Source organism: Panicum hallii, chromosome 7 (genome assembly GCF_002211085.1).
Source record: "Panicum hallii strain FIL2 chromosome 7, PHallii_v3.1, whole genome shotgun sequence".
Classification (NCBI taxonomy): Eukaryota; Viridiplantae; Streptophyta; class Magnoliopsida; order Poales; family Poaceae; genus Panicum; species Panicum hallii.
This window is the reverse complement of record NC_038048.1, coordinates 22212917-22238951: the sequence shown is the minus strand read 5'-3', so window position 1 is coordinate 22238951 and position 26035 is coordinate 22212917. Positions and strand designations below refer to the sequence as shown.

At 49.0% G+C, this 26035-nt stretch overlaps 4 protein-coding genes and 1 pseudogene across 4 annotated transcripts; 1 reads left to right on the top strand and 4 right to left on the bottom strand.

The window, feature by feature from the left end:
• Positions 1 to 236: 236 nt before the first annotated feature.
• On the top strand, positions 237 to 2165 carry LOC112900229 (UDP-glycosyltransferase 79-like). Its single transcript, XM_025969014.1, is given in 4 exon segments — positions 237 to 982; positions 1197 to 1295; positions 1297 to 1582; positions 1675 to 2165. Coding segments are annotated over 4 exon segments (1407 nt in total). The 5' UTR covers positions 237 to 301; the 3' UTR covers positions 2016 to 2165.
• A 1176-nt stretch (positions 2166 to 3341) lies between these two features.
• Positions 3342 to 4578, bottom strand: LOC112900230 (senescence-specific cysteine protease SAG39-like). The gene is made up of 2 exons (XM_025969015.1): positions 4038 to 4578; positions 3342 to 3928 (listed from the first exon to the last, which is right to left on the bottom strand). The coding sequence occupies exons 1-2, from the start codon at positions 4471 to 4473 to the stop codon at positions 3342 to 3344; spliced, it is 1023 nt and encodes a 340-aa protein (XP_025824800.1). The 5' UTR covers positions 4474 to 4578.
• A 6208-nt stretch (positions 4579 to 10786) lies between these two features.
• On the bottom strand, positions 10787 to 11917 carry LOC112901123 (senescence-specific cysteine protease SAG39-like). Its single transcript, XM_025969963.1, has 2 exons — positions 11485 to 11917; positions 10787 to 11373 (listed from the first exon to the last, which is right to left on the bottom strand). The coding sequence occupies exons 1-2, from the start codon at positions 11915 to 11917 to the stop codon at positions 10787 to 10789; spliced, it is 1020 nt and encodes a 339-aa protein (XP_025825748.1).
• Positions 11918 to 14362: 2445 nt separating this feature from the next.
• LOC112901053 (senescence-specific cysteine protease SAG39-like) lies at positions 14363 to 15510 on the bottom strand. The gene is made up of 2 exons (XM_025969876.1): positions 15066 to 15510; positions 14363 to 14955 (listed from the first exon to the last, which is right to left on the bottom strand). Exons 1-2 carry the CDS (start codon positions 15508 to 15510, stop codon positions 14363 to 14365), a joined length of 1038 nt encoding a protein of 345 aa, XP_025825661.1.
• Positions 15511 to 16376: 866 nt separating this feature from the next.
• On the bottom strand, positions 16377 to 18613 carry LOC112901249 (annotated as a pseudogene).
• Between the last annotated feature and the right edge of the window lie 7422 nt (positions 18614 to 26035).

Sequence of the window (26035 nt, the reverse complement as noted above, 5' to 3'; positions counted from 1 at the left end):
ATCTGAACTAACTGTAAACTAATTGCATAAGCCGATGCTAATTTTCGAGATGAATCTATTAAGCATAACATGTTTACTGTAGCATAACATGCTCAAATCATAAACTCAATAGGTTTATTGAATTCGTCTTACAAATTAGCCTCTATTTATACAATTAAATTTTAATTATACTATATCTAATACTTCTATGTCAAATATCCGATGTCCAATGGGAGAGGATAAATGGGAACCGTTGCCCTTAAGCAACCACCCCAACGCCGCAACTCTCACCCAGCCCGTTCCTCACCAACATTCCAAAACCATGGGGAGCAAGAGCGCCGGCACCACCTCGTCTTCATCCTCCTCCGGCGCGCACGTCCTGCTCCTTCCGTACCCAGGAGCGCAGGGACACACCAACCCGCTGCTCCAGTTCGGCCGCCGCCTCGCGTACCTCGGGCTCCGCCCCACGCTCGTCACTTCGCGGTACGTCCTCTCCACCACCCCGGCACCAGGGGAGCCCTTCAGGGTGGCCGCCATCTCCGACGGCTTCGACGACGGCGGGGCAGCCTCGTGCCCCGACCTCAACGAGTACTGGCGCCATCTTAAGGCCGTCGGCTCGGAGACACTGGCGGAGCTGCTCCGGTCCGAGGCCTCCGCGGGGCGGCCCGTGCGCGTGCTGGTTTACGACCCGCACCTGCCGTGGGCGCGCCGGGTGGCGAAGGCGGCCGGCGTGGCGGCCGCGGCTTTCCTGTCGCAGCCGTGCTCCGTGGACATCGTCTACGGCGAGGTGTGGGCGGGGCGGCTGGAGCTGCCGGTGACGGACGGGAGAGAGCTGTTCGCGCGCGGGCTGCTGGGAGTCGAGCTCGGGCCCGACGACGTGCCGCCGTTCGCCGCGAGGCCGGACTGGTGCCCGGTGTTCCTTAAGGCGTCCGTTCGGCAGTTCGAGGGGCTGGAGGAGGCCGACGACGTGCTCGTCAACTCATTCCACGCCATCGAACCCAAGGTGAGTCCCGCAACCTGTCTGTTGTATTGCTCATGTGAGTTTCCGGTGCTGCTTGCCCATGCTCTGCTTTTCTGCAGATACAAACGCCAAGATGCGTCCGCGAACATATTTATTTACTCAATAATCTATGATTACTCATCTATTAGTGGTGATACTTTTAGTTCACTTCACTGTCATAAGATTGTTTTTATTATTTGCGTTGTTAATGGTGCAGGAGGCAGATTATATGGCACAGACATGGCGTGCAAAGACAATAGGCCCAACCTTACCATCATTTTATCTTGATGATGACCGTTTGCCATTCAACAAGACTTTATGGTTTCAACCTCTTCAGCAGCAGTGTGTCATGCCTGGCTTGGCTTGACAAGCAGCTTCCGTGCTCTGTAGTCCTTGTATCCTATGGGACTGTCTCCGACTACGACGAAACACAGTTAGAAGAGCTTGGCAATGGATTGTGCAATTCTGGTAAACCATTCCTTTGGGTTGTTAGATCAAATGAAGAACACAAGTTGTCCGTTCAACTCCGTGATAAGTGCAAACAACATGGCCTTATTGTTTCTTGGTGCCCCCAGCTAGAAGTCCTAGCACATAAAGCCACAGGTACGGGAAATGATTACTCCTTTATATACAATGGAAAATAAGACAAACTAATAAGCAATGTAAAAAGGTAGTGATGCCCTATTGACTTGCAGGCTGTTTCTTCACACACTGCGGGTGGAACTCGACATTGGAAGCAATTGTTAATGGTGTGCCAATGGTAGCAATACCACACTGGGCAGACCAGCCAACCATATCAAAATACATGGAGAGTGTGTGGGGCTTGGGCGTCCGGGTGCGCAAGGATGAGAAAGGCTTGCTGACTAGAGACGAGGTGGAAAGGTGCATCAAGGAGGTTATGGATGGGGATAGTAAGGATAAGTACAGGATGAATGCCACCATGTGGATGCAAAAGGCCAAGGAAGCTATGCAAAAAGAAGGGAGCTCAGACAAGGATATTGCTGAATTTGCCGCAAAGTATTCATCAAGCCATTAATTGTCAAAGATATGTGATGACACTAGTTCATAATTTTGTGGATATGTACGTTTATGTTAATAATTTTGTCTGTGGATTGTAAGTGCTACTTGCCTAAATTAATGTGTTTGCCATATATACATGGAAAGGGCTTCTCTGCTCTTGTGGATCTTCCTGATCGACCTTAAATATGTATATTATTAGACAGCCTTTGAAACCGGAAGTTCCTTGCTCTGTAAATGCCACGGGCTTATTGGCTTTCAACACAGTGAGCAAGAAAAGGAGAATTTATTAACAGCCAGTAGCAAATAAATGGGTTGCCAAAAACAAAGCGTGAAGGTCACAGATCAGAGGACCATGACCATGAGGCTCATTTAGGATTAACCAGGCAACATGCTCCCATTTTGTTCAAACAACACAAGCTCGTGTTGCATCCATCCGGGCTTTGCTAGGGTGCTCCTACTACCTTACCTCACAGGAGGTAATACCTCAAACAAATCACAGCCGCCGATTTTTAGAGCAGATGAGATATTTAAAAAATAAAAATAACATGAAAAGAGAAAATCCCGTTGATCTAGTTCACGGAAGAAACAACTCCCCTTCCGAGATTCTTGCGGCGGCGTTCCTGTGGCTCGCGCTGGCCGAGGCCACCCCGACGCTGGCCCAGGTGAGCGGTGCCCGGCCACCCATCACTCTCGCAGCATCGTCTTTCGATTCTTCCTTTGTTCATGCCGATGCTGTTGTTCTTCAGGCGTATGAACCAGACCCGGATCTGACGGAGGTCACAGCCAAAACCTTCTTGGATATCCAGATCGACGGCAAGCCCGCAGGTTCGTGCATGGTGGCCACTGTCAAAATTCGATGCTGAGATACCGGCTAGATTGCCTTGAATTCTAATCAGCGTCTGGATGATCCTTGGTTGATTGGTTGCCTTGAATTCTATTTTTAGAATTAAATATATATAAATACTATTACCTCCTACTTCGTTTTAACCATCAAGATCCGCGGTCTACAGTTATTTCGGAGTACCGTAGCAAAGCCCCATCCATATATATGGAAGAAGAAAGCAGCATAGGGGAGCCACAAACCTGTGAACTACTCGAAAGAAATAATATTGAAAAGCATACTAGAACTCCAAAGTGATAAACAGAATGAGTACGGAACACAATCTTGCCACGCTAAGATTATTCACATGATATTCGAGTATACAAGCACAATTTTACATGACAATCGCATTAAGACAATTTAGAGACACATAAGAATGAATCATCATGAGCAGCTGACAGTGAACATATCGCATGGATATCAAGATATGTGTGGATGGATATGAGGAATTCGGAGCGCTAATTACTCAGTCGGGTAGGATGGCTGCATGGCAAGGCCACACATTCCCCTCTTGTCGGAGATGTCCTTCTCCATCCTGAGGAACCCATTCTCACCCCAAGTTGTGCCCCAAGAGTTCTTCAACAGCCAATACTTGGTGCCGTCACTGGCCATTCCATAACCAATGGCGGCAATGCCATGGTCCAGGACAGTTCCGCAAGAGCCGGTCATCACACCACCAGAGTAGAACTGAAATGTCATGTCTCCACCATCTACCGCCACCGACACAGGCTGGTTAGCTACCGCCTTCATGAGGGCAGCCTCGTTGTTCGCCGGCACATCCTCATAGCCCTTGATGGTTGCGGCGCTGCTGGATCCGGCCTTGCACTGGCCATCTTGTGCAGTGTAAGGGTAGCTGGACTCAGTGGCAAGACCACCGTTCTTGATGATGAACTTGAAGGCGTCATCCATCTCACCACCATTGCAGCCCTGGTCCTCTCCATGGACATCACAATCCACCAACTCTTGCTCTGAAAGTGAGATGAGCTTGCCAGTGCTTATCTTGACAATGCCCTCCATGGCAGCCACAGCCGAGAACGCCCAACAGCATCCTGCAACCAATAATTTGAGTCCAATAGTTGTTTTTGATTGCCGGTGTTGTGATTTGTGAACTCATAGTAACAAACATTGGTTTGTGGTTACATAAGTGTACTAACTTACCACATTGTCCTTGATCCTTGATGGGAGTGACAGCACCCTTGGTCCTCCAGTCCACCGATGCTGGAAGTGCATCAGTGCTTACATTCGCGTACCTGAATCTGGTAGGCACCTTTGCCACATTTGGATTAAACCCCTTGTTGGTCTTGGTTGCTCTGAACTCGTCGTTGGTGAGGTCGGCAAACTGGTTGACACCAAGCCGGAACTTACGGTTTCCAGCAGCATTGAATGACTCGATGAACTTGACATTGGCCTTGAACACCTCGAACCGGCGTGCCTTCTCGGCATCATCCTTGTACACGCGGCTGTACTGGGCCATCCACTGTTCGTGCCTCGCTACCATGGCCGGGTCATCGCTCAGCTCACGAGCTGCAAGGACAGCACTGAAGAAGCAGATGCAGCCGAGGATGGCAAGGACAGGTGCCTTGGGGATGGCCATGGTCGATCAGGCTCTTGTAGTTGCTTCCTGCTGCTGCTTGCACTTGGGGATGGCCATGGTCTGGGTGTATTTATAGGATTTTGAATGTATTTATTTATGTAAGTACGGCGCTTATATTAAGTGTATAGTTTAGTTACTGGTGTGCGTAGCCGTCAAGTTCGTCTCAGTTGGTTTAAAATTGTTTGTCCATGAGACGTACGTTCTGGTTACAGCTGAAAACGACCACTGTTTGTGTGTAGAGTTCTCATCCATGCAAAAAGATTAATTGCCCTTGTGGATTGCACGGAGGATTAAACTGGGAATTTTTAAAGATGGTACAAAAGAACTTCTTTGGGGTTTCCACCAGATGTTCCGTACCAAATGGGGTATCGGCAAGTTTGAATGCAATCTAATATGGGAGCGTATCCAGTGCAACCCGATTGGGGGTGCAATCGGTGCAACCTTTAAATGGTAGCCCTTCGATTAAAATTGAACGGACCAACTCAATCCTGCAAATGATTTTGCAATTAACCCCCCGCGCCCTGGCAATTGCTCCCAACGCGGCCCTTGCTTCCCAAGCAAGCGAACCGGTACGTGGCTCGATTGGAAATCGCGAGTGACAGAAGCAAGCGACGCGGCGGCCGCCGCCTGGGCGTCCTCTTCGCCGGACGATCGCCGTTGTTTCCATGGCCTCTGCATCGAGTTTCCCCGCCGCGTCGCCCACAGCCGACGGCCTCGCCCCGAGTTTGGGGACAGCATCACCTAGACCCGCCGCCTCCTTCTCCATTAGGGCCGGCGCCTCAGCTTCTGTTAGGGCTGCCGTTTGTTCCGCCTCTTGCACCCCAAGGCCCGCTGCTGGCTCTGCCTCGACTCCCTGCGCCATGGACGATGCCTCCCATGTGCCTGTGGCAGCCATAGACGACGCCTCCGATGTGCCTGTGGCAGCCATGGACGGCACCTCCGATGGGCTAATAGGAACAAATGTAATGGGCAACCGCTTGAGTTTTTCTTCAAATATTATATGTTCATTACGAAACATTTTCATCATGTTTCCTGTGTTGTTATTTTGTAGGGTTTGTCATATGTTCGCAATGTTGATTCAAGTTCAAAGCCTGTGATTGGGATGACATTTGATAGCATTGAGGATGAGCAAAATTTTTACAAAGACTATGCACGTGATGCTGGCTTTTCGATTCGTATTGGTCAGCAAAGAAAAGAGAATGAGGAAATAATAGCGAAGTATTTTTATTGCTCAAGGGAAGGCTATAGAAAGGAGAGGAAAACAAAAATTGTTGATCAAGCTGGAAAAAAGAGGAAGCCACCTAGTGTGCTGGAAACAAGGTGTGGGTGTGAGGCACATATTTATGTCAAGCTCGGTACTGACAAGAAGTACCAGATAACTTCCATGGTTGAGCATCATAATCATGGTCTTGTTTCCCCAAATAAGAGGCATTTGCTTAGATCGAACCGCCATGTTAATGAGAGGGTCAAGAGTACATTGTTCAGCTGTCATAAAGCTAGCATTGGAACCTCACAGGCATATCGACTTCTCCATGTGAGTGAGGGTGGATTTCAGAATGTTGGATGCACATTGAGGGATTTGAAAAACTATTACCGTGACCTTAGGTCACGAATCAAGGATGCAGATGCGCAGATGTTTGTGGCTCAACTTGAAAGAAAAAAGGAAGTGAATTCTGCTTTTTTTTATGAGTTTGAGGTGGACGCGCAAGGAAGGCTGATGCGTGTGTTTTGGGCGGATCCAACGAGTAGAAAAAATTATAAGCATTTTGGTGATGTGGTATCTCTGGATTCGATATATACCACCAACCAATACAACATGATTTTTGTACCAATCACTGGAGTCAATCATCACTTGCAAAGTGTTTTTCTAGGAGCAGCTTTCTTGTCGAATGAAAAGATCGAGTCATATGTGTGGTTGTTTGAGACTTTCCTTAAAGCCATGGGTGGAGTGCCACCTCATCTAATCATAACAAATGAAGATGCGAGCATGAAGGCTGCTATTAGTAAGATTCTACCAGATACAACTCACAGACTTTGCATGTGGCATATCATGGACAAAGTACCTGAGAAGGTCAGCCCATCTTTGACAGAGGACCGCGAATTCTAGGATAGATTTAACTCGTGTGTTTGGGGATCTGAAACTCCGGAGGAGTTTGAGAGTAGTTGGCCTTCTTTTATCAATGATTTTCAACTCAGTGGAAATGAGTGGTTCTCCACAAGGTATTTGATTCGTGCATCTTGGATTCCGGCGTACTTTATGGATGTACCCCTGGCAGGAGTCCTTAGGACTACATCACGCTCAGAGAGTGCAAATTTATTTTTTAATCATTTCATTCGTCGGAAATTGTCCTTGGTTGAGTTTTGGTTAAGGTTTGATACAGCTTTGGAGTGTCAATATCAAGGAGAATTGATAGCTGACAATAAAAGCATGCATAGTGAGCCGACTTTGAAGACATCATGGGCCATGGAGAAGCAGTGCAGCAGGATATATACACATGAAGTGTTTGCCGAATTTCAATCTCAATTGCTAGCTGCTAGAGACCATTGTTTCATTCAAGGCATTACCGACAATGAAGAGATGAAAAGTGTGATAGTTAGCAGCCATTCTGGAAAGGAACGAGTGGTTACTTTGGATAAATCAACCATGTTTTGGAAGTGCTCATGTAAATTTGAAGAGTCCTATGGCATCCCATGCCGCCATATCATACAAGCCTAAGAACTGAGAAGAAAGATGAGATACCGGTGATTTATATTATGAAGAGATGGGAGAAACGATGTAAAAGGTACATGTCTTTTTGCCTATTTGTTATACCATTATGCCGGTGATTTATGTGTAAGATTCCTGATATAGGTTTTTATTGTGTAGGGAAATTTTCTTTGATGAGGAAGATAAAATACTAGATGAAAAACCTATAGATCCTATGGAGTTGTCAATGAAGAAAAAAAATTTCAGATTCCCGTAACAAGTTTGAAGATCTTCTCCAAATGACCAAGCAATCCGAGCAAGGCTTGGACTATTTGTTTTCTAGTATGTGCAATCTACATGATCCTCTCCAAAAGATTGTCCCTCATGCAAGTACTTCCAAGCAAGATGAATTCGAAGCTTTCATTGGTACAAAGATTCCAAATGAAGTCAATATACACCTTCCCAACGATGTCAAGTCCAAGGGGAGATGCAAGAGGATCAAGAAAAGCAAGGAGATGAAGCAAGGAAATAATAAACGCACGTGTGGAAACTGCAAGCAACTAGGCCATCATGATGCACGTACTTGCCCAAACAAAGTGATAAGCAATGCTTCATTATGAAACTGATGTATTTAGTACTAACAATGGTGTATTCTGTGCTTTATTTTGTGCTAACAATGGTATGATCAAAGATTGGTTTCACTTATGTGTATGTGCTGACTCTTTATCAAACATCAATTATTCAGTTCGATGCCACCTGCTCACCAAGATTCCATTATATATGTTGGAGTGTTCTGGAAGCCGCAGATCATATTGTTCTTTGCAATCTTGCAGTTTTCCTTGTAGTATGTGTTCCTTGTAGGAGTGTTCTTTGCAATATTAGTTTGTGAGGCTTCTGCTCTTGGTCCGGTGAGAAGGGATATAATTCATCCTGTCCAGTGTATTGTTTCCTGGAGCACTGATTTCATACAAATTTCATAGCACTGATTTCATACAGACTTGTACAGACTTGGAAACTAGACAAATTTCATAACACAAATTTCAAACACACATGGACACTGCCATTTTCATGTCTAAACACGAACACTGCACACAAACACTCATTTACAATCAAGTCAGGCACCAGGACGGGGCACCGCAGCCACCTCAACGGGCAGGCACCAGGACAGGGCACCGCAGCCACCACGACGGGCCACCAGGACATCCACGACGGGGCAGGACCGCCAGAGACCTGCGGCGCGGCCCACCGTATCGAGTTAGGGTTAGCCGACTTGGGGCGCCGCCAGCCAGTAGAGGACCACCGCCGGAGAGGACCATAGTCGGAGACCTGCGGCGCGGCCCTCGGAGACTTGCGGCGCACACGGCCACCGGAGAGCGCGCGCGATTTGGGGGCGGCCGCCGCTTTCTTTCTCCACCGCGTCGCTCTCCTTCTGCCTCCAATCGAGAGTACTGGTTCGCTTCGCTCGGGAAGGAAGGGCCGCGTTGGGAGCAATTGCCAGGGTGCGGGGGGTTAATTGCAAAATTGTTTGCGGGATTGAGTTGGTCCGTTCAATTTTAATCGAAGGGCTACCGTTCAAAGGTTGCACCGATTGCACCCCCAATCGGGTTGCACTGGATACGCTCCCATCTAATATTAGTATGCAAGCAGAAGCAGCACGTTATCCAATCGAGTTCTTTAAACCTTTTGTTAGCAAGGCAGTCCAAGGTGCTTCGGGGTGTTCCAGTTAGCCAAGGGTAATTAAGGAAATATCCTTCCTGACCATTGAACATTGCTATACAAGCATATATGTCATCCTAGAATTATGATGTGCACATCATCATCGTCTTTACTTCGTCATACGAGATGGTTTAACCGCAGCCAGTCCTTCATCAAGATAGTATGCTAGGGAGGGATTAGTGGAAGAAGGTTGTGTGGAGCTGCAGAACAGGGCATAAACATTATCCCAAATAAAAGGCATACCTTTGCACATTAGTATTGAAAAGGGACGCTGAGTACATCACCTGATAGGATCTAACAAGGTAATAAGGTAATAAGTGTATCAGGCTTTACAGTGAACTTTGGATTATACTTCTTTTGCAATCAGGCATGAAACCAAGTAATTTCAAGTTTAACCAAGGACAATAGTGCCCATAACTATCCTGATACTGATATGTGGCCCCATATTGTCCAGTGATGAATTATATTTATTTACCACATGTTCTAAAAGAAAGGCAGACTATGCTATCATTTAAAATGAATATATTTCTTCCTGAACAAAGCAGGGCAGAAAGAGTTGATCTGCACCAGCCGGTAACAAAGCCTGCATAACTGCGCCTTTAGACTGACAAATACTTGCCGCAAACTCTGCAACGCTCTTATCTGAGATCCCTCCTTCCTGCATAGCCTCCTTCGCGTTCTCCATCAATTTTTGCTGCATTTTGCCCATTGACGCAAAACCATGTCGCGCCGAATACCAAGCACCAAACGTGCAGCGCGCAAGGGCGCACCTCGCGGGGCCTCTGCGCAAACCTATCGGACCGGTAACAAGTCGTAGCGTCACACGGTCAGTTATACGACAAGAAACGCGGATACGCGCACACGTGCATGTGTTGTGTAGACCAAGTCCATTCGTTCTCTCCTTCATTCACTCATTCAGGGAAGTGAGAGAGCTCTTATATTTATATTGCCTTGCACCAACCCAAACCAGTAGTTTGGAACTATAGGATGCCATGCACCCTTGATTTAGAATTTCTAAAATGAGACTCACCATGGGCTATATATATCTGCACCATTTATCAAAGTACATGTCTAATGATGTTCTCTGTGAATAAAACATATAGGAGAGCTTTGAATACTCAAATCTGACAGTAGTGTGGAAAAGTAATTTTGCTCTATGTTTGTCAAGAAACGATTTCTCTTCTGCAATTTGGAAACCTTTCACAGAAAAGGAGCTCTGCTTGCATTATTGCAACTCTGTGGAGAAAGAAGCATAAGAATCTTCTATGCCAAAAAAATAATAAATAATAATTGAAATCAATATGATTTTCTATGTTCTTCCTTTTTGTCAATGGCTATTTTCTTTCGATGCTACCACTATCAATTTGAACGTTGGTTAAGTCAATTAGCTCTTCTTCTTGTGTTATTTTTTTATAAAAAAAGTCAACTAGTGAATATAAGAAATGAAAATAACAAATTTAAAATCCTATACATCAAATGTTCAAAACCCATGCAACGTCAATTTTGAGTCCCTCGATGTAATTAAAATAAGAAACTAAATCTCTACACGAAAACAAAAAAAGTTCGAGACTATTCTATAATTAGTATAGTTAATAATGGTGCAATTGATTGAAAAAAGTTTCATCTCTCGAGTCTACATATATAAAATGATGCAGATACTTCGCTCACAACGTTATGTGGTTATTTAAGATAGGACATGTAGCTATCTGGACTGTATGAGCATGAAATACTTCGACAAGATTAACAGTGTACTATTCAAATATCGGTATATTTACAGAGTTCACAATCATAGTAAAAATTACACGTATATCTGTAGGACAAGATACATAAAGAACAAACTGTATGAGTACAGAAGGCACGTAGTTATTCAATATGCATAGATGTTTGGAGCACTAATAATCGCTTCATTTTCTACTCCGTGGGGTAGGAAGGCTTCATGGCAAGGCCACACATGCCCCGTTTGTCAGAAATGTCCTTCTCCATTCTTAGGAATCCCTTCTCTCCCCATGTGGTGCCCCATGAGTTCTTCAAAAGCCAATACTTTGTGCCGTCAGTTTCCACGCCATACCCAATTGCAGCGATGCCGTGGTCAAGTTCAGTGCCGCAGGAGCCAGTCATCACACCACCGGAATAAAACTGAAACGTTCTGTCACCTGCATCGACGGCAACGGACACGGGTTGATTGGCCACTGCCTTCATGAGTGCAGCCTCGTTGTTGACTGGCACGTCCTCGTGACCTTTGATGGTTGCAGCGCTCTTGGATCCACCCTTGCACTTGCCATCCACGGCCTTGTATGGATAGCTAGACTCTGTGGAGAGGCCTCCGTTCTTAATGACAAATTCAAAGGCACTGTCCATCCAGCCGCCCTCGCAGCCCTCATCCATGCTGTGGGTGTCACAATCTACCAGTTCTTGCTCGGAGAGTGAGATGAGGTTGCCAGTGCTCAGCTTGACAATGCCCTCCATGGCAGCTACAGCCGAGAATGCCCAGCAGCAACCTACAGTTAATCGTGCCATTGTAGATGTCATCATCACTAGCTAACTCACCAATTCATATCACTGCACGAAAATAAGAATTTACCATGATCAATCATAAATGATGTACATACCACATTGGCCTTGGTTCTTGATAGGTGTGACGGCTCCCTTGGTCCTCCAGTCCACGGCTGTTGGAAGCTCATTGACGCTCATGTTCTCATACTTGAATCCATTTGGAACCCTTGTCGAAATTGGTTTCAAACCTTTGTTCACTTTGGTCACTTTGAACTCATCATTGGTGAGGTCAGCGAACTGGTTGACAGCAAGCCAGAACTTGGTGTTCCCAGCATTGAACGACTCAATGAACGCAACATTATCCTTGAACACCTCAAACCGTTGTGCCTTCTCAGCTGAGTCCTTGTAGACACGGCCATACTCTGCCACCCACCTCTCGTGCCTCTCCACCATGGCTGCATCGCTCAGCTCACGGGCCGCTAGGACAGAACTACACAAGAAGGTGCAGCCAAGGATGGCAAGGAGGAAAGCCGTCTTGGAGATGGCCATGATCAGTTCTGGTGAGTTTACTACTGGTTCCTGTTGCTTTCCTACTCTAGCTTGCTATGGATTGTGGAATGGAGGAGGGTGGTATGTCTTTATATAGCCCTCCTAAAGGCGTAACGCGTACTTCGGTGAAGGTATGGCCCTTTTTAAAATACTGCTACTACAAATGACTGCAGCGTGCAGGTCAAGTTAATTACTCTCGTTATATATATTCTTGTTCTTGCCTGAACAAACGTATGGTATCTGCTGAGAGTGACCCATAATCAGGTAAATAATCATAGAATGTTGTGTGGACTCGTCTATAAAATGGAATTGATAGCTTGGATATTAATATATATAAAAAATTCTGTCATTGATGACCATGATTTAAAAGCAGGCTGAAGTGAAAAGCAAACGTCTGTATGAACAAAAACTTTTAATTGCAACCACCGGATAGGAAGACAACAAATATTGGGAGAAGAGTGTATTATCAAATAATTTTATCTTATCACCAAAGTCAACTTAATTAGAAAGATTAAAGTATACCTTTAATGATGTATATTACAAAAGTTTGTTCTAGAAAACATACGACTAATTTTAGAAGAGCCGTGTAAGATCAATTTATTTAAGATATTCGAATTAATAAATTTCACATAACTTTTTTTTATAGAACATCCATGATGTTTTCAAACCATTTTCCTCCTCGGTCCAACTAGGCCTAAAGGAAAATTAGTGTCTAGTATAAATTTATTTCCCAGGTTCCTCCGTTGTCCCAAATACTTCTTGTGTCCTGATGCATTAGGCACAACCAACTCTTTATGTTAACACACGGCCCATAGCTCCTTGTATAGCACACTGTCTCCTCGCAGCTAGCGTCTCGATTCTTAAATGCATGGTGCGTCTCGATTATCATATGGCTGATTTTGAACTACAAGTATGATCCTTTTGTTGTAGCGAATTCATTCTTCAGATTAAGATTATTCGCAGAACATGAACATGGATTTTCCACATGCCCATGCGGACACAAGACCTATCTGCACCGTTCAGGCACTGCTTGGTATGGGTGAGCATTGGGATAATCTGAAAATTTCGGGTCGGGTTTTTCGGGTTTTTAGAAATTCGGATTCTTGAAATTCAAACCCAAAATTTCCTTAAAAAATAATACCCGACATTTCAAGCTCGGGTTCAGGCATTCTCGAAATACCTGAGAAAATACCATGGATCTGCATCGACCACGCTCGGATCGAGCGCTTTATTGTGGACGGACTAGGCGATGGCTTTGGCTGCCGCGGAACTTCCTGGATTCAAGCGTAGCTGCCGAACATGGAGCACGCACTCGCCGTCGAGGACTTAGGACTTTGGGACTTAGGGAGGCCTTATATAATTTTGGATTTTTGGATATTTCGAGTACCAGAATTCAAAACCTAAATTACTCGTAATAATCTCCAGTTTCTAGACTTGCTACCCGAAGTAGCTTTGGGTTTTTCGGATTTCAGGTATTTTGGGTTCGGGGTCGGGTTCGGCTTCAGCTTCGGGTTTCGGGTTTTGTGCCCACCCTGCTTGGCCAGCGTGGAGATTCGTGAGAGTGCTTCGTACATGAGGATGATTCAAAAAAGCTGGTTGTGTCCTATGCTACTACAGACTAGAAGGGCGAATTGAGATCGAAGAGCCCATCTTCTTTCTTAGCTTCTTCTTTATCGCTGCTTCTTCTTCGCCCAGATGCCCCGGTGGCCTCTGCGACTGGCAGCTACAGCGCCGCCTCGCTGGCCGCTCACCCCCACCGCCGGCCACTCACCCCCACCGCCGATCCCACCCACCGGCTATCGTCCGCCACCTGGCCGGCGACGCCTTCGCCGCCCAGCCTCGCCGTCCACAACCTGCCACCGCCGCCGCCGGCGACCATCCCTCTAATCCCGTTGGTGATTGGATCCTCGAATCCAGAAAACCTAAATCCATAACCTTAATCCCCTCTGCCCTGCCGCCGGCGGCCTCGCCTTGCCGCTGCACCACTCCGCCGCTCGTACCGGCCCCCACTTTGGGAAGATGGGGAGATGCAGATGCAAGAGGCTGGCGGCTGGCGTCGTGCGTGGAAGAGAGGCGTGCGGCAGGCCTAAAATTCTCCTTTGCCAAACTGCCCTTTGAGAAGGACATAACCAGGTCATGGAACACAATCGGAGGTGGCCATGAGGTCTGGGTCCACATCCGCGATCAACGGTCACGATAGCCCTTGTGGCCGCATGGGCATGTGGAGAAGCCTTTTCGGCAGAACATGCTAGAATTACTGTCGTATAAAAAGACGAGGTGATGATTTACAGGGTGCAGGGTGGAGCTTCATCTCACAGCAGGGTCAATCTTTACAGCCTTATTATATGAACTTCATCTCCCACAATCGTACAAACCTGCTTGTTACAGATGGAAATAAGCACATGGACGACAATTTCTACTAGCAGTTTTCGGTGCTTCAGACACCTATGCTGTCGGGTAGGAAGGCTGCATGGCGAGGCCGCACAAGCCCCCCTCGTCGGCGATGTCCCTCTCCATCCGGATGTAGCCGCCCTCACCCCACGACGTGCCCCACGAGTTCTTCATGATCCAGTACTTGGTCCCGTCGCTCGCCACGCCGTACCCGACGGCGGCGATCCCGTGGTCGAGCTCGGTGCCGCACGTGCCGGAGAGGACGCCGCCCTTGTAGAACCGGAAGTGGGAGTCCCCTCCGTCGACGGCGACCGACACCGGCTGGTTGGCCACCGCCTTGCGCAGGGATGCCTCGTCGTTGGCCGGCACGTCCTCGTACCCCTTGATGGACGCGGCGTCGTTGGACGCCTTGCTGGAGTCGCAGGTGCCGTCGGAGGCGGTGTACGGGTAGTTGCTCTCGGTGGTCAGGCCGCCGTTGTCGATGATGAACTGGAAGGCGTCGTCCATCTCCCCGCCATTGCAGCCCTGGTCCATGCCGTTGACGTCGCAGTCCACGAGCTCCTGCTCCGACAGGGAGATCAGCTTCCCCGTGCTCAGCTTCACGATGCCCTCCATGGACGCCACCGTCGAGAACGCCCAGCAGCACCCTGTGAACCGCATGGCAATTTATATATATGTAAATTGTTAACAAATCCTCAAAGCGATCAAATATACTATATAGTATCTAGTGTATTGATCGGTCATTTGAGTTAGTTACCGCATTCGCCTTGGTCCTTGATGGGCGTGACGGCGCCCTTGGCCCTCCAGTCCACGGAATCCGGGATGTCATCGAGGCTGACGTTGGCGTACCTGAACCCCGTCGTCGTCCTCCGGCCCTTGCCGCTGGCCGGCTTGTAACCGGTCCGGGTGGCCCTGAACTCGTCGTCGGTGAGGTCGGCGAACTGGTTGGCCTCGAGCCAGAACTTGTGGTTCCCGGCGTTGACGGACTCGATGAGGGCGACGTTGGCCTTGAACACCTCGAGCCGCCGCGCCTTCTCGGCGGCGTCCGTGTAGACGCGGCCGTACTTGGCCATCCACTGCTCGTGCTTGGCCACCATGGCCTGGTGATCAGCGAGGTCGCGCGCCGCCATAGCACCGAGCGCGCAGGCGCAGGCGAGGACGGCGGCGGCGAAGAGGAAAGCCGACGAGCGACGAGTAGCCATGGTGTCAAGCATACGGTAGGAAGGATTATGCTTGTTTGTGTTAGAATGGTACGCAGTGATGGGAGTGACATGGTGTATTTATAGGTAACCGAGTTGTGAACCTTGCTAAACAGTCCTAGTAAATTAAGCTAACATATTGTTCAAATAATGATATGGATTTCTGCGTGCCGTAGTTGCCAGCATCGAATGGAGAAAGGTTGGTAAACTAGGACATGCGGATTAGCTTCCGGGGCGAGCTGAAAGCGACATTCTTTACTATAGTTTAGTTAACTGATGAGGATCGGAACCTGTCTACTAAACAGCATTAAGATGTGATTAGACGACGGGGCTGCGCTGAGAGCAACTGGCCATATACATTAGTTTATTTAGAGAATGTGAACCTCTATGTTCACAGTGGCGGCATCTAAGATATGCAATTTACATGAAGTCCATTGAAGATAATTCTATCAACCAAATGTCTGCACATCTGACTGGTGCAGAATTTGACCAACAGACATATAGCTTCAAACAACCATCTTCAATTTATACCTTCCAAGTAGGCTAAGACCTCCACATGACACTTGCATCACTGTGGTAATGGACAGTAATTGGTGCCAACCATCACCAGTCCATGTTAGTTCTTTCAAACATGCATATAAAGACCAGATTGAGGTGATAAGGCTTGGTATATGCAACTCACGATTAGTCCAAGATGCCAATCTCATTATGTACATTAATAGTTCACCCATTTCATATAGCTGTAATGATCACTGACTTGCTAAATGTGTGCATGATCGTCCAGGATGCACAATCTGCAAGTAACAAATATTCAACCTGGTGAGGAGAATTTCAGAGATAGCGAGCCAAATAGTAGTTCAGACCATATCTCCATTATTCACCAGACATAAAGATAGATATTTCACGAAAATAAACACCAACTTCAGATCACGGGTAGCCAAATAAAAGCAGTGACATAAGATGCTGATACAATGATCCATAGGCAACTACCTGGCAAAAACAGTACTCATATGCAAGAAATCTAGTACTATTAACTTCAGCAATTAAACCGAAAGATGACAATAGGACCAACATAAGCTTCTTAATATGCATGCCAATAATCTAGAACATTGCATTGCCTTCTTTGTAGATATCTTCGAATTCAGCGGTAATAGAGAGGATCACTAACAGAAAAATCAAATCCTTTCTGCAAACTCCAGACTGCACCCCCATCAGGATCTGAGCTCTCATAGACCAGCACATGGCAGGATTTAGTAGGGCCATTTTCAGGAATCAGAGTCTTCAATTTGGAAATCACCTCATGTATGGATGTGAAACTTCCATTGGACCCCACAATTACTGCGTTCTTCAGAACCTGGGCACTCTGGAAGAAGAACTTGAGGAAGGCAACCTCGCTTCGCTCCATTCGGAATTCACGGAAAGTCATCATCTTGATGCAGGACTGGATGCTTTCAATGGGAGCAGCCTCCTGCCAGAACTTGAGGTTGACCTTGCCATGGACTACTTCAGTTTTCTGTGACTGCAAATTGCACAAATCAGTGACAGTGAGTATCTCAACTGGTGAGGGGTGGTGCAGTGGCAGAAGCACTATGATTAACATGTCAAAACAATATGTATTAGTACCACAAAATGCAGTGTCTCAACATTGGGAAAGCATCTGAGGAACGTGGGCAACATCTTGACATCATTGCGGACTCCAAAACGCACATTTAATCCTAGGATCCTGATGCCTGGAACCATTGTGCTTGGGCTTGCCTTTATCCCGGCCTGGAAAGCACAAGCAGCAGAGGAAAGATGAGACATTGGCATCAGTGGTTGATTTACAAATGCTACTGAACTCGAATTAAACGGACACAATGGTCAGACATGCAAAGCAAACGAGGAAATTGCAACACAAGAGGGAATTGTATGTACGTTGATGACGGTGTTGCGGATCTCCAGCATGTGAATTCCAGGATTCAAGTATCCAAGTACGCGCAGCTTGGGTGCTTCGCCGATCTTGAGCCTAACGCAAGAGCCGTCGAGCGCCATGGTTTCCCACAGGAAGAGCCGCTCGAGGCTCGAGGTGTCCACCACGGCGACGCTGTCGACTGCGGACAAGCAGATCTGCACGCACCGGAGGTGCTGGCCGACGAGGCGGAGGCGCGTCACCTTCTTGCTGCCTCCTACTACGCCCAGGTTCTCCAGGACGGGGCTCCCGGCGAGGAGGTACTCCATGTCGCGGCTCTCCAACTCCACGGAGCAGAGGACGAGCTCGCGGAGGTGCGGAAACACCGCGCCAGCGCCACGCCGTTGGAGAGCGGAGGTGTCCGGGAACTTCCAGAGGCCGAGGTCTCTCCAACTCCACGGAGCAGAGGACGAGCTCGCGGAGGTGCGGAAACACCGCGCCAGCGCCACGCCGTTGGAGAGCGGAGGTGTCCGGGAACTTCCAGAGGCCGAGGTAAAGGCGGGTGAGGGTGGCGACGTCGAGAAGCGCGGCGGGGAGAGGCACGTCGAGCGGCCACGGGCGGTTGACGAGGACGAGCTCCTCCACGCCCTTGGCGGCGAACGTCTGGACCCAGCGCGCGAGCTCCCGCTGGCGCGCGGCGTTGCCGTAGTAGCCGCAAACGAGGTGGACGGCGCGGAAGGGGCCGGGGTGCGCGGCGATGGCGCGGGAAACGGTGGCGGCGAGGGCCGGCGTGTCGGCGCGCGCGGGCTGGCGGAGGCCCTCGAGGACGCCCGGGAGGAGGTGCGCGTCGGCGAGGGCGAGCGGCGTGCAGCGCGAGACAGGGCGCCAGCGGCGGGAGAGCGCGGAAGTCCGCGCGGCGTCCTTGGCGGGGAGGCGGGAGACGATGTTTCGGAGGATCCCGAAAGGGAGGGCGCTGATGCGGTCGTCGGCGTCGCCGGAGGAGGCGGGGAGCGCGGAGAGGCCGGCGCGCCCGTAGACGGGCGTGTCGGGGAGGCACATGTAGAGGAACTGGAGGACGCCCTGCGTGCTCTGCTCCAGCACGTGCGGGTCCATTCCGCGGCGCCGCGCGTCGGCTGCAGCGGCGGCGTCGAGGTAGACGAACGGCGCCGGGTTCTGGTGGGCCATGGCCGCCGCCGCCGCCGGCGCCGGAGAGGAGGGCACGAGACAGCGAGGGTTTAGCGCGTGGGGGTGTGAGCGGCGGGGAGGAGTTGGTTGGTGCTTTTGTCGTGGAGCGGAGTAGAGAAGCAGAGTCCGTGTGCTGGTTGGGCCAACTGTAGCTTGTCTACGAGCCCACCAATCAGTCTCTCAGTTTTAACATTTTCTTCTTCTCGAAGGAATGTTTTACATTTCATAGCCTTGGAAGAAAATGTTTCGCAATGTTTATCTCTTGAAAACATCAAGAGTACATTTATTGCAAATTTTCACTCACTACTCCTAACAAAATAATAGAGGCTTGTCGTGCTTTAGAAACTACGGCTATGGAGATTTTCGTAAAGAATAGGTGGCGGTTTAATAATAGTCTTTGCTTTTGTTGTTTTCGCACTTGTTTTTGTAATAATGGCCAGATATGTCATACCGGATATAGAGGCTAAGATATGAACTATTCCATTATCTAAAAAGAAGATATATTCACCGATCACACCAAGTACTATAATCAAGATCGTCTGTTCCAACAGAGATTTCTCTGTATGGAAAGTTCTGACGATTTAATTCAATGATTTGCCACAGGTGCAAAATTATGGAGCCACAAGGCAAGACTTAGGTGGCGTTTTAATTATGGGACCACTTGGTTCAGATCGAGACGATATTCCAGTCTGAAATACAGTCCAACCTGCTGAACTGAAATATAGTAGAGCGCATGAGCCCAGGATGCCGGGTGCTGCCTCGGATGAAAAGTCAAAGATATGCACAAGAAAATCCGCTGCCAGATGGAACAAAAACATGATGAGGAAATTGGTTAGCCAAAAAAGAAACTAGTGTAGGATGCCTTGTCATATCAAACATATGTCCATTTAAGATCCTGTTTGGATTCAAGTGCTGATAGGTGAAAGTACTGAACTTTAGCGCCAGCTCATCCAAACGGGAGTGCTGATAGGATGGGCTAGACTTTAGCCAAGACTGAAAGAGCCACGTGCATGAGTGCGAATATATGATAAAGTTTAGCACTTAATTTTAACATCTCCAAGTAAGCCCTAACCAAACCATAACTGCACAAATTCTTGCACATTTCGATGCGGAAGAAACTATAAAGGCCGTAGAAAGATCTCTGACGATGATCGCGTGACTATACCAAAGCTGCACAAGTGCAAACACATTTCATAGCATAAGAAACAGGAAAGGCCAAGCGAGCAACAAAATGTGCTGCCAGATAGAACGAAAGCATGCTGAAAAAGGTTTGCCAAAACAGTTAGCAGTGTAGTAGCTAACAAATCTTTAGCGAGTCAAATTAGCAAATTTTCTACAGCTCACAAATGTCCAGAGTTAGCCGAACAAAGTGAAATAAGATGGTTAATCCATAGTATTGTCATCCAAAAATAAGGCCCAACAACTTGAGAAACAATTAGCTTCGTCAGCACATCACACAGATCGACCTGGAAAGAAGATAACAAGGCCTGACACTCAATTCACATTTAGTCCAGGATGTCCATCTATTTTTATGCAATGAAACTATATATTCACGAAAATTGCATGCATATAAATCACTCAAACATTCTGTAACTTGTAAGACCATACCAAATTATTAAATTAAGTATGATGAAGACTAACTGGCTGGATCTGCGGCACCCATTCAGGATGCAATATCTGCCAATGGCATCAGCATGCTCAAACGAACTGGAGAAGTTACAGATCTAGGATTGTTTGCGATCCCAACCACATACGCTTTTTATGAACTGCCCATAAGGCTGAATAAATATATCATACACAATTCCGCAGTATCAACTATTGCCTTCATCCAATCAACTCCTGTTTGGAGTTTGGATAGACCGACAGACTTTAGCCTTAGCATATGAGCACCATGAGAAATAGAATAACAAGACAAAAAAAATATTTGAAATTGTAACTTTGCAAGAAGAAACCTTATGCTTGTGCAAGCAATGTATGGTGTTTATGCAATATATAGTCAGGCAATGGTGTCGCAATTTAGATTAAGTGGTCAAGGATGATTATCAGTTATCACCACAGCACATATGCTGGAAATAGTCAAACCATCTTGCCAAACAGTGCATTCGAATTCATGCTTCCCGGTAGAAGAAACGATAAAGACTACATGATAAACAACCATGATCATAATACATAATTGGCTTGCAAGATACGTGCATAAATTTATCGTAATGCAAATCGTCTAAACAAGAAAATCCAGTGCCAGATGGATCAGGCATGCTAAAATTAGTAGGATAATAGCCAAATTATTTGCTTAGATATATGTATGTCATGTTAGAATCAAGCCAGCCCAAGTTATGTAATAATGAAACATCATGAATGTGTGACGCCCTGAAAATTCACTCAATAAAATCATGCACTAGAGTGATTCGGTTCGACGTCAAAACCCTAACCGGAGCGCTGTTCCGTTCCGCATCGCCCGCCCACGCGCGACCGTCCGCCGTAATTAACGCAGACGCGACCCCCTTCCTTTTCTCCTCTCCTCGTGCCGCGCGCATGGCCGACCGGCCGCGACCAATGCCGCAAGTAGCGCCGACGCTCCTCGTGCCGCGCGCGAACCCCCGCGCGCGCGTGGCCGACCGGCCGCGGTCGCCGCCCCGACCGGCGCCGGCGCGTCCTTTTTTTTCCCCTCTCTCTTTTTCTTTTTCTCCCTCCCATTTCTTCCTTTTCTTTTCTTTTTCCAACCTCTCTCTCTTTTTTCTTTCTCTCCTTTCCTCTCTCCCCTTTTCCTTTTTCTTTTCCCTTTTCCTTCCTCCTTTCTTTTTCCCTCTTCCCTTCTCCTCCCCTCTCTTTCCCCTGACTCTGCTCCCGAGCGCCACCCGCCGCGCGCTGCCGTGCCGCGCACGCCCCCACGTGCCCCGTGTGGCCGTGCGCCACGCCGAGCGCCGCGCCGTGCCCGCGCCCCGCCCTGTGCCCGGCTGCCGTGCCCAAGCGCGCGCGTGCGCGTGCACCGCGTGCCGCGCCGCCCGCCGTGCCGCCCGCGCACGGCCGAGCCGTGGCGACGCGCCGCCCGCCGCTGCACCCCGCCTCGCTGCCTGCGCCGCCCCCTGTGCGCACAACACCCGGCCCCTCCCCACGTGCTTGACGCCGCGCCCCGCGACCCCGGGCGCCATTAATGGCCGTCCCGAGGCCGCTCCGCCGGCCACCGCCGCCTACCCCCTCCGGCCGCCTTTAAATAGACCCCGCGCCACCCCTCGTCTCCCCCACAGCCCCCACCGCCGCCTCCTGCCTCTCCCCGCGCCCCCATCGCCGGCCGCCCGAGCCGCACCAACCGCCGCCGCAGGCCACCGTCGCCCGGCCCCCCTCGCTCCACCTCGGCTCAAGGTGAGGCCAGGGATGGGTTCCCCGTGCCCCCCTCCTTCTTTTCCCCCTCCACCCCGAGCCGCCCGGGCCTAGGCCGCCGGATTGGGGCCGGCGCCGAGCTCCCTCCTCCACCTCTGTTTTCCTCTGGCAAGAGGAGGAAGAAAGGGGGGCTTTTGCCCAAAGCCCCTCCCCCCTTTCCTGTTTTTCCAAATAAGCCCCCCCCCTCACTCTAACACACATATCCACCCCTTTTTACAAAAGGAACCCGCTCTTTTTAATATTTCAAACCAAGCCCCCTCACCACGTAAACCTAATTACACTCGACACCGTTAGTATGCCCTGAATATTTCTAGTATTCGCAAATAAGCCCCTACCCTCCTTAGATAATTGTGAATAGGCCCCTGGACCCCTGTTTAAGCCCTAAAACCCGCTTTGGCGCGTCATTTTATGCGTAAAACGACCTCCGATTGACCCGAAACTTTACCACGCCCTTTCTAGTACAGTTCTAAGCACGCTATACAGAAATTACCCAAAAATATTGCCCCTACCTCCGTAACTAAATTATTTCCGATTCAAGCCTATCGGTAAAAGCTTTTAGTTCGTTCGCTTGATCGTGTGCCTGTTTGTTTACGTCTTAGGAGACGGAGTGAACGAGGAAGGTCCCGACTGTGACCAAGCGAACGAGGAGCAGTTCCGCGACTCCGAGCTCGAGGGACAGTGCTACGATCAGGACTTCCCGCAAGAGTTTGACGATGGCAAGTTCAACTCCACCCTTTGATGCATGTTTCTGTCCTAGTTTTTATAAACACTACCCGATGGCCTGTTTTTATAAAAGTGCATGGTTTTGTGTGCCGTAACCATGGTAGGATAGCCACCCTTGTTGTGACAACCATACCTTGACCACCTGATTTTATAAAGAAAATGCGTGTGTGTGGGAAAGGGTAAAATGTGGATTTGAGAAACGAGTCGGACGGGATGGATGGCATTTCTGTGTGAATTGCCGTTGGTGTGCTCGTACCTGTGTGGTTGAGCGTGGAAGGGAGATATCCATCTTGTCACCCCTAAGGACCGAGTTGATGTGTCGTCTCACCTAACTTCCTGTCGTGCAAGCCACTTGACCGTTGTATGGGCAACGGCTTGGCCTAGCCCCACTAGTTAGTCTGATAGCCATCAGGAGGGCTGGGAGCAACGGGTGATCAAGGAGACGGGATAAGCTCTGTGTGACTTATGCCCCGGTTATACCTCGGTGACAGGACGAATGACCCCTTGATAGAACCCGTGGTGGCTAGTCAGGTCTAGCTAAGGTGGGTAAGGGCTTCGATGGGATCTGCACCGGCACTAAGGTGTTCGTGTTGTGGTACCCCGCCTGTGGGTAAAGTTGCACATCTCTGCAGAGTTAAAAATCTATTCGAATAGCCGTGCCCACGGTATTGGGCAAGTTACGGTGTGGTCACATAACTAGTGTTTCTCTATGGGAATGGTTGAGCTGGTGTGAGTTGTTTGGAAAGTACCCGGCGGTTGTGCCGTGCGCTACGGCGGACGGGGAGTCCGGTAGCGGTTCGAAACTTGGATCCGTGTGGATCAGCATCGTGTGTTCTTTGATACTTGAAAACTTGTTTTGAAAAGTGCTTTTAAAACGAACCCTTGCATATAATTGTGTTTCCGCAAAAGAACCGTAACCTTATCCTTGGATTATCCTGTGCATTTAAATCTGTTATAACCCTCCCGTGGGTGTGATTGGACTTGCTGAGTACGTTTGTACTCACCCCATTCCTATTTTTACAGTGGAAGACCCAGACTACGTCCCCGAAGAAAACGAGTAGGGTTTCGTCCTGCACCCAGTCTTGCCTGTGGTTGAGGTCACCGTTGGAGCTCCGCATGGCGCAAGACTCTGATGATCCCCTGTTCGTAGTTAGTGTAGTAGTATGGGTTTTTGTTGTAATCCTCGCGATAGTGGCGCTTCACTGCCCATTACCGCGAAGAGTTGTACGGTGATGTACCATCTGATGTAATAAAAGTGTTATCAGCCTCCTGGGACTGATAAAGTGACACTTTTAAGTCTTCTCTGATGGGGGGACGCTTCAGGTGGTATCAGAGCCGTAGGCTGGCCGTAGGACGTGACCCTAGGAGCGAGACCCCTTTTCAGGTCCTAGAACTTGTCCTGGTTTAGAAACTTTCTGCACAAACACTCACCACTGGTCTTTGCCTTGTTCCAGATGGCTGGCAATGGATGGGTTAGCAGAATCTGCCACGCAGAGCCCGGCCTCCCCAAGTTACTATTGCTCAGCCTGGAACGCGTCGGGGTTATGGAACCACCGGAGTATGCCTACCGTGAGTACATCGCCGGAGGCACCCTTCGGTGCGACACAATGGTTTTTGTGGAGAAAAGCACCCGCTACCCGGATGTGGACCCTTGGTTCATCTCCACCACTGGTTTCCGCTTCCCCGACACCTATCGAAAGGCCGCTCGTAAAGCCCTGCGACGACTGCGCGTGCTCTACAGGCACCACCTTCAGCGGACTCCTATGGGATTTTTCCCACCCGCTGAGGGAAGAGGGCGCACTTGGATTGCCCGAATGAGGGGACTTGGACGAGAAGAAGAAGACCTGGAAGACACGGTCTCCCACCTGTCCATCTACCTCACTGGCTTGGATGCACTCTACCGCGAACAAGCGGCACAACTGAAGCAGCTAATCCATGGGATTGAAAAGATAACCCAGGAGCTGGAGGAACAACGGACAAGAGCTGCAAACGCCGAGTATTCCTTAGCTGCCCTCCAAGCCCAGATGCAAGAATACGAGAACCGCAACGGAATAGGTGGATGGATCGAGGAAGAAGAAGAAGAACCCATGGAAACCCATTGGGATAAGGGTACACAGACCGAAAACGAGATGGATCGGTTCCTTCCAATAAAGAAGCGCTCTATCAGGACTGAGAAAGAATCCCCATGATAGGATTAGCACCCCTAGCTAAAACCCTACCCTAATGACCACGCATCTATGAAAACTGTACCACCCCTGTTGTAATAATAAATATCGTCCACTCCCTTTTGCACCTGTACCAGGTTGTTTACCCTGTTTCTATTTCAGATGGCTGAGGAAGATTGGACCCAAAGTGGAACACCAGTCCCGGCGATAGGGGAAGATCATGTTTTGCTCGGGACACCCGTTATAGGGTGGGGATCACTCTTTGGGAGCACACGAGCCCCACCCGAGAATCCTGGAAGTTCTGCTGCCGCCGACGAAGGGAATGCTGCAATGCAGCCCCTGACCGATGGGCACCCAGAAGACGGCGAGCGAGAACCTCTCACCCTGTCCGCCCCGGAAAAAGACACACCACGCAAGTAGAGTGACCGACGCCATCCCAGTGATGCCTCTCCCAGCCTTTCTGTTTAAGACGTGCCCTTTTGCAAGACCCTGGCCGAGTAGCACGAGACTTAGTCGTACCCCTAAGTTGTACCCTCCCTGCTTAATAAAATAGTTGGTGCTTGTTGCTTATGATGTGGTGTGCTGGTTTGTTGTGTGCTACTTATTTATATAGATACCGGCAGAAGGTAGATTCTGCCTTATATATACGAATTAAACAACTTAAATATCACCAAAGTCGTAACTCCGATTTACCCAATCAACAGGTGACCCCCCGGAACGTCGCGAGGGCCTCCCGTGGCCGGAACCCCGTAGCCGCTAGTGTCGGAGCACAACCCGTTGAACAAGATCTTCCCCAAGGAGAGCAAGAAGTAAGCCAGAACCGAGGGGGAAGTCAAGAAGGAGAACAACTACCACCACCCCCACCCCTCGGAGACCTGGCGCAGATCATCCATAACCAGACCCTCATACTGGAGACTCTGGCGAACGCCCTCATTAACCGGCAGCCGCGAGGGCAGAATATGAACGACAAGCTGACGGCCTTTCTAAGGACCAAGCCACCAACCTTCGCCGGATCCTGCAACCCGTTGGATGCTGACGACTGGTTGCGAGTAATTCAGAGGAAGCTCGAACCATTCGAATGCCAGGACCGGGATAAAGTCCTTCTGGCAGCCCACCAGCTCACCGGAATGGCATTATCCTGGTGGGAAAACTATTGTGCTGCAGCCGAAGACGCCTCTACCATCACCTG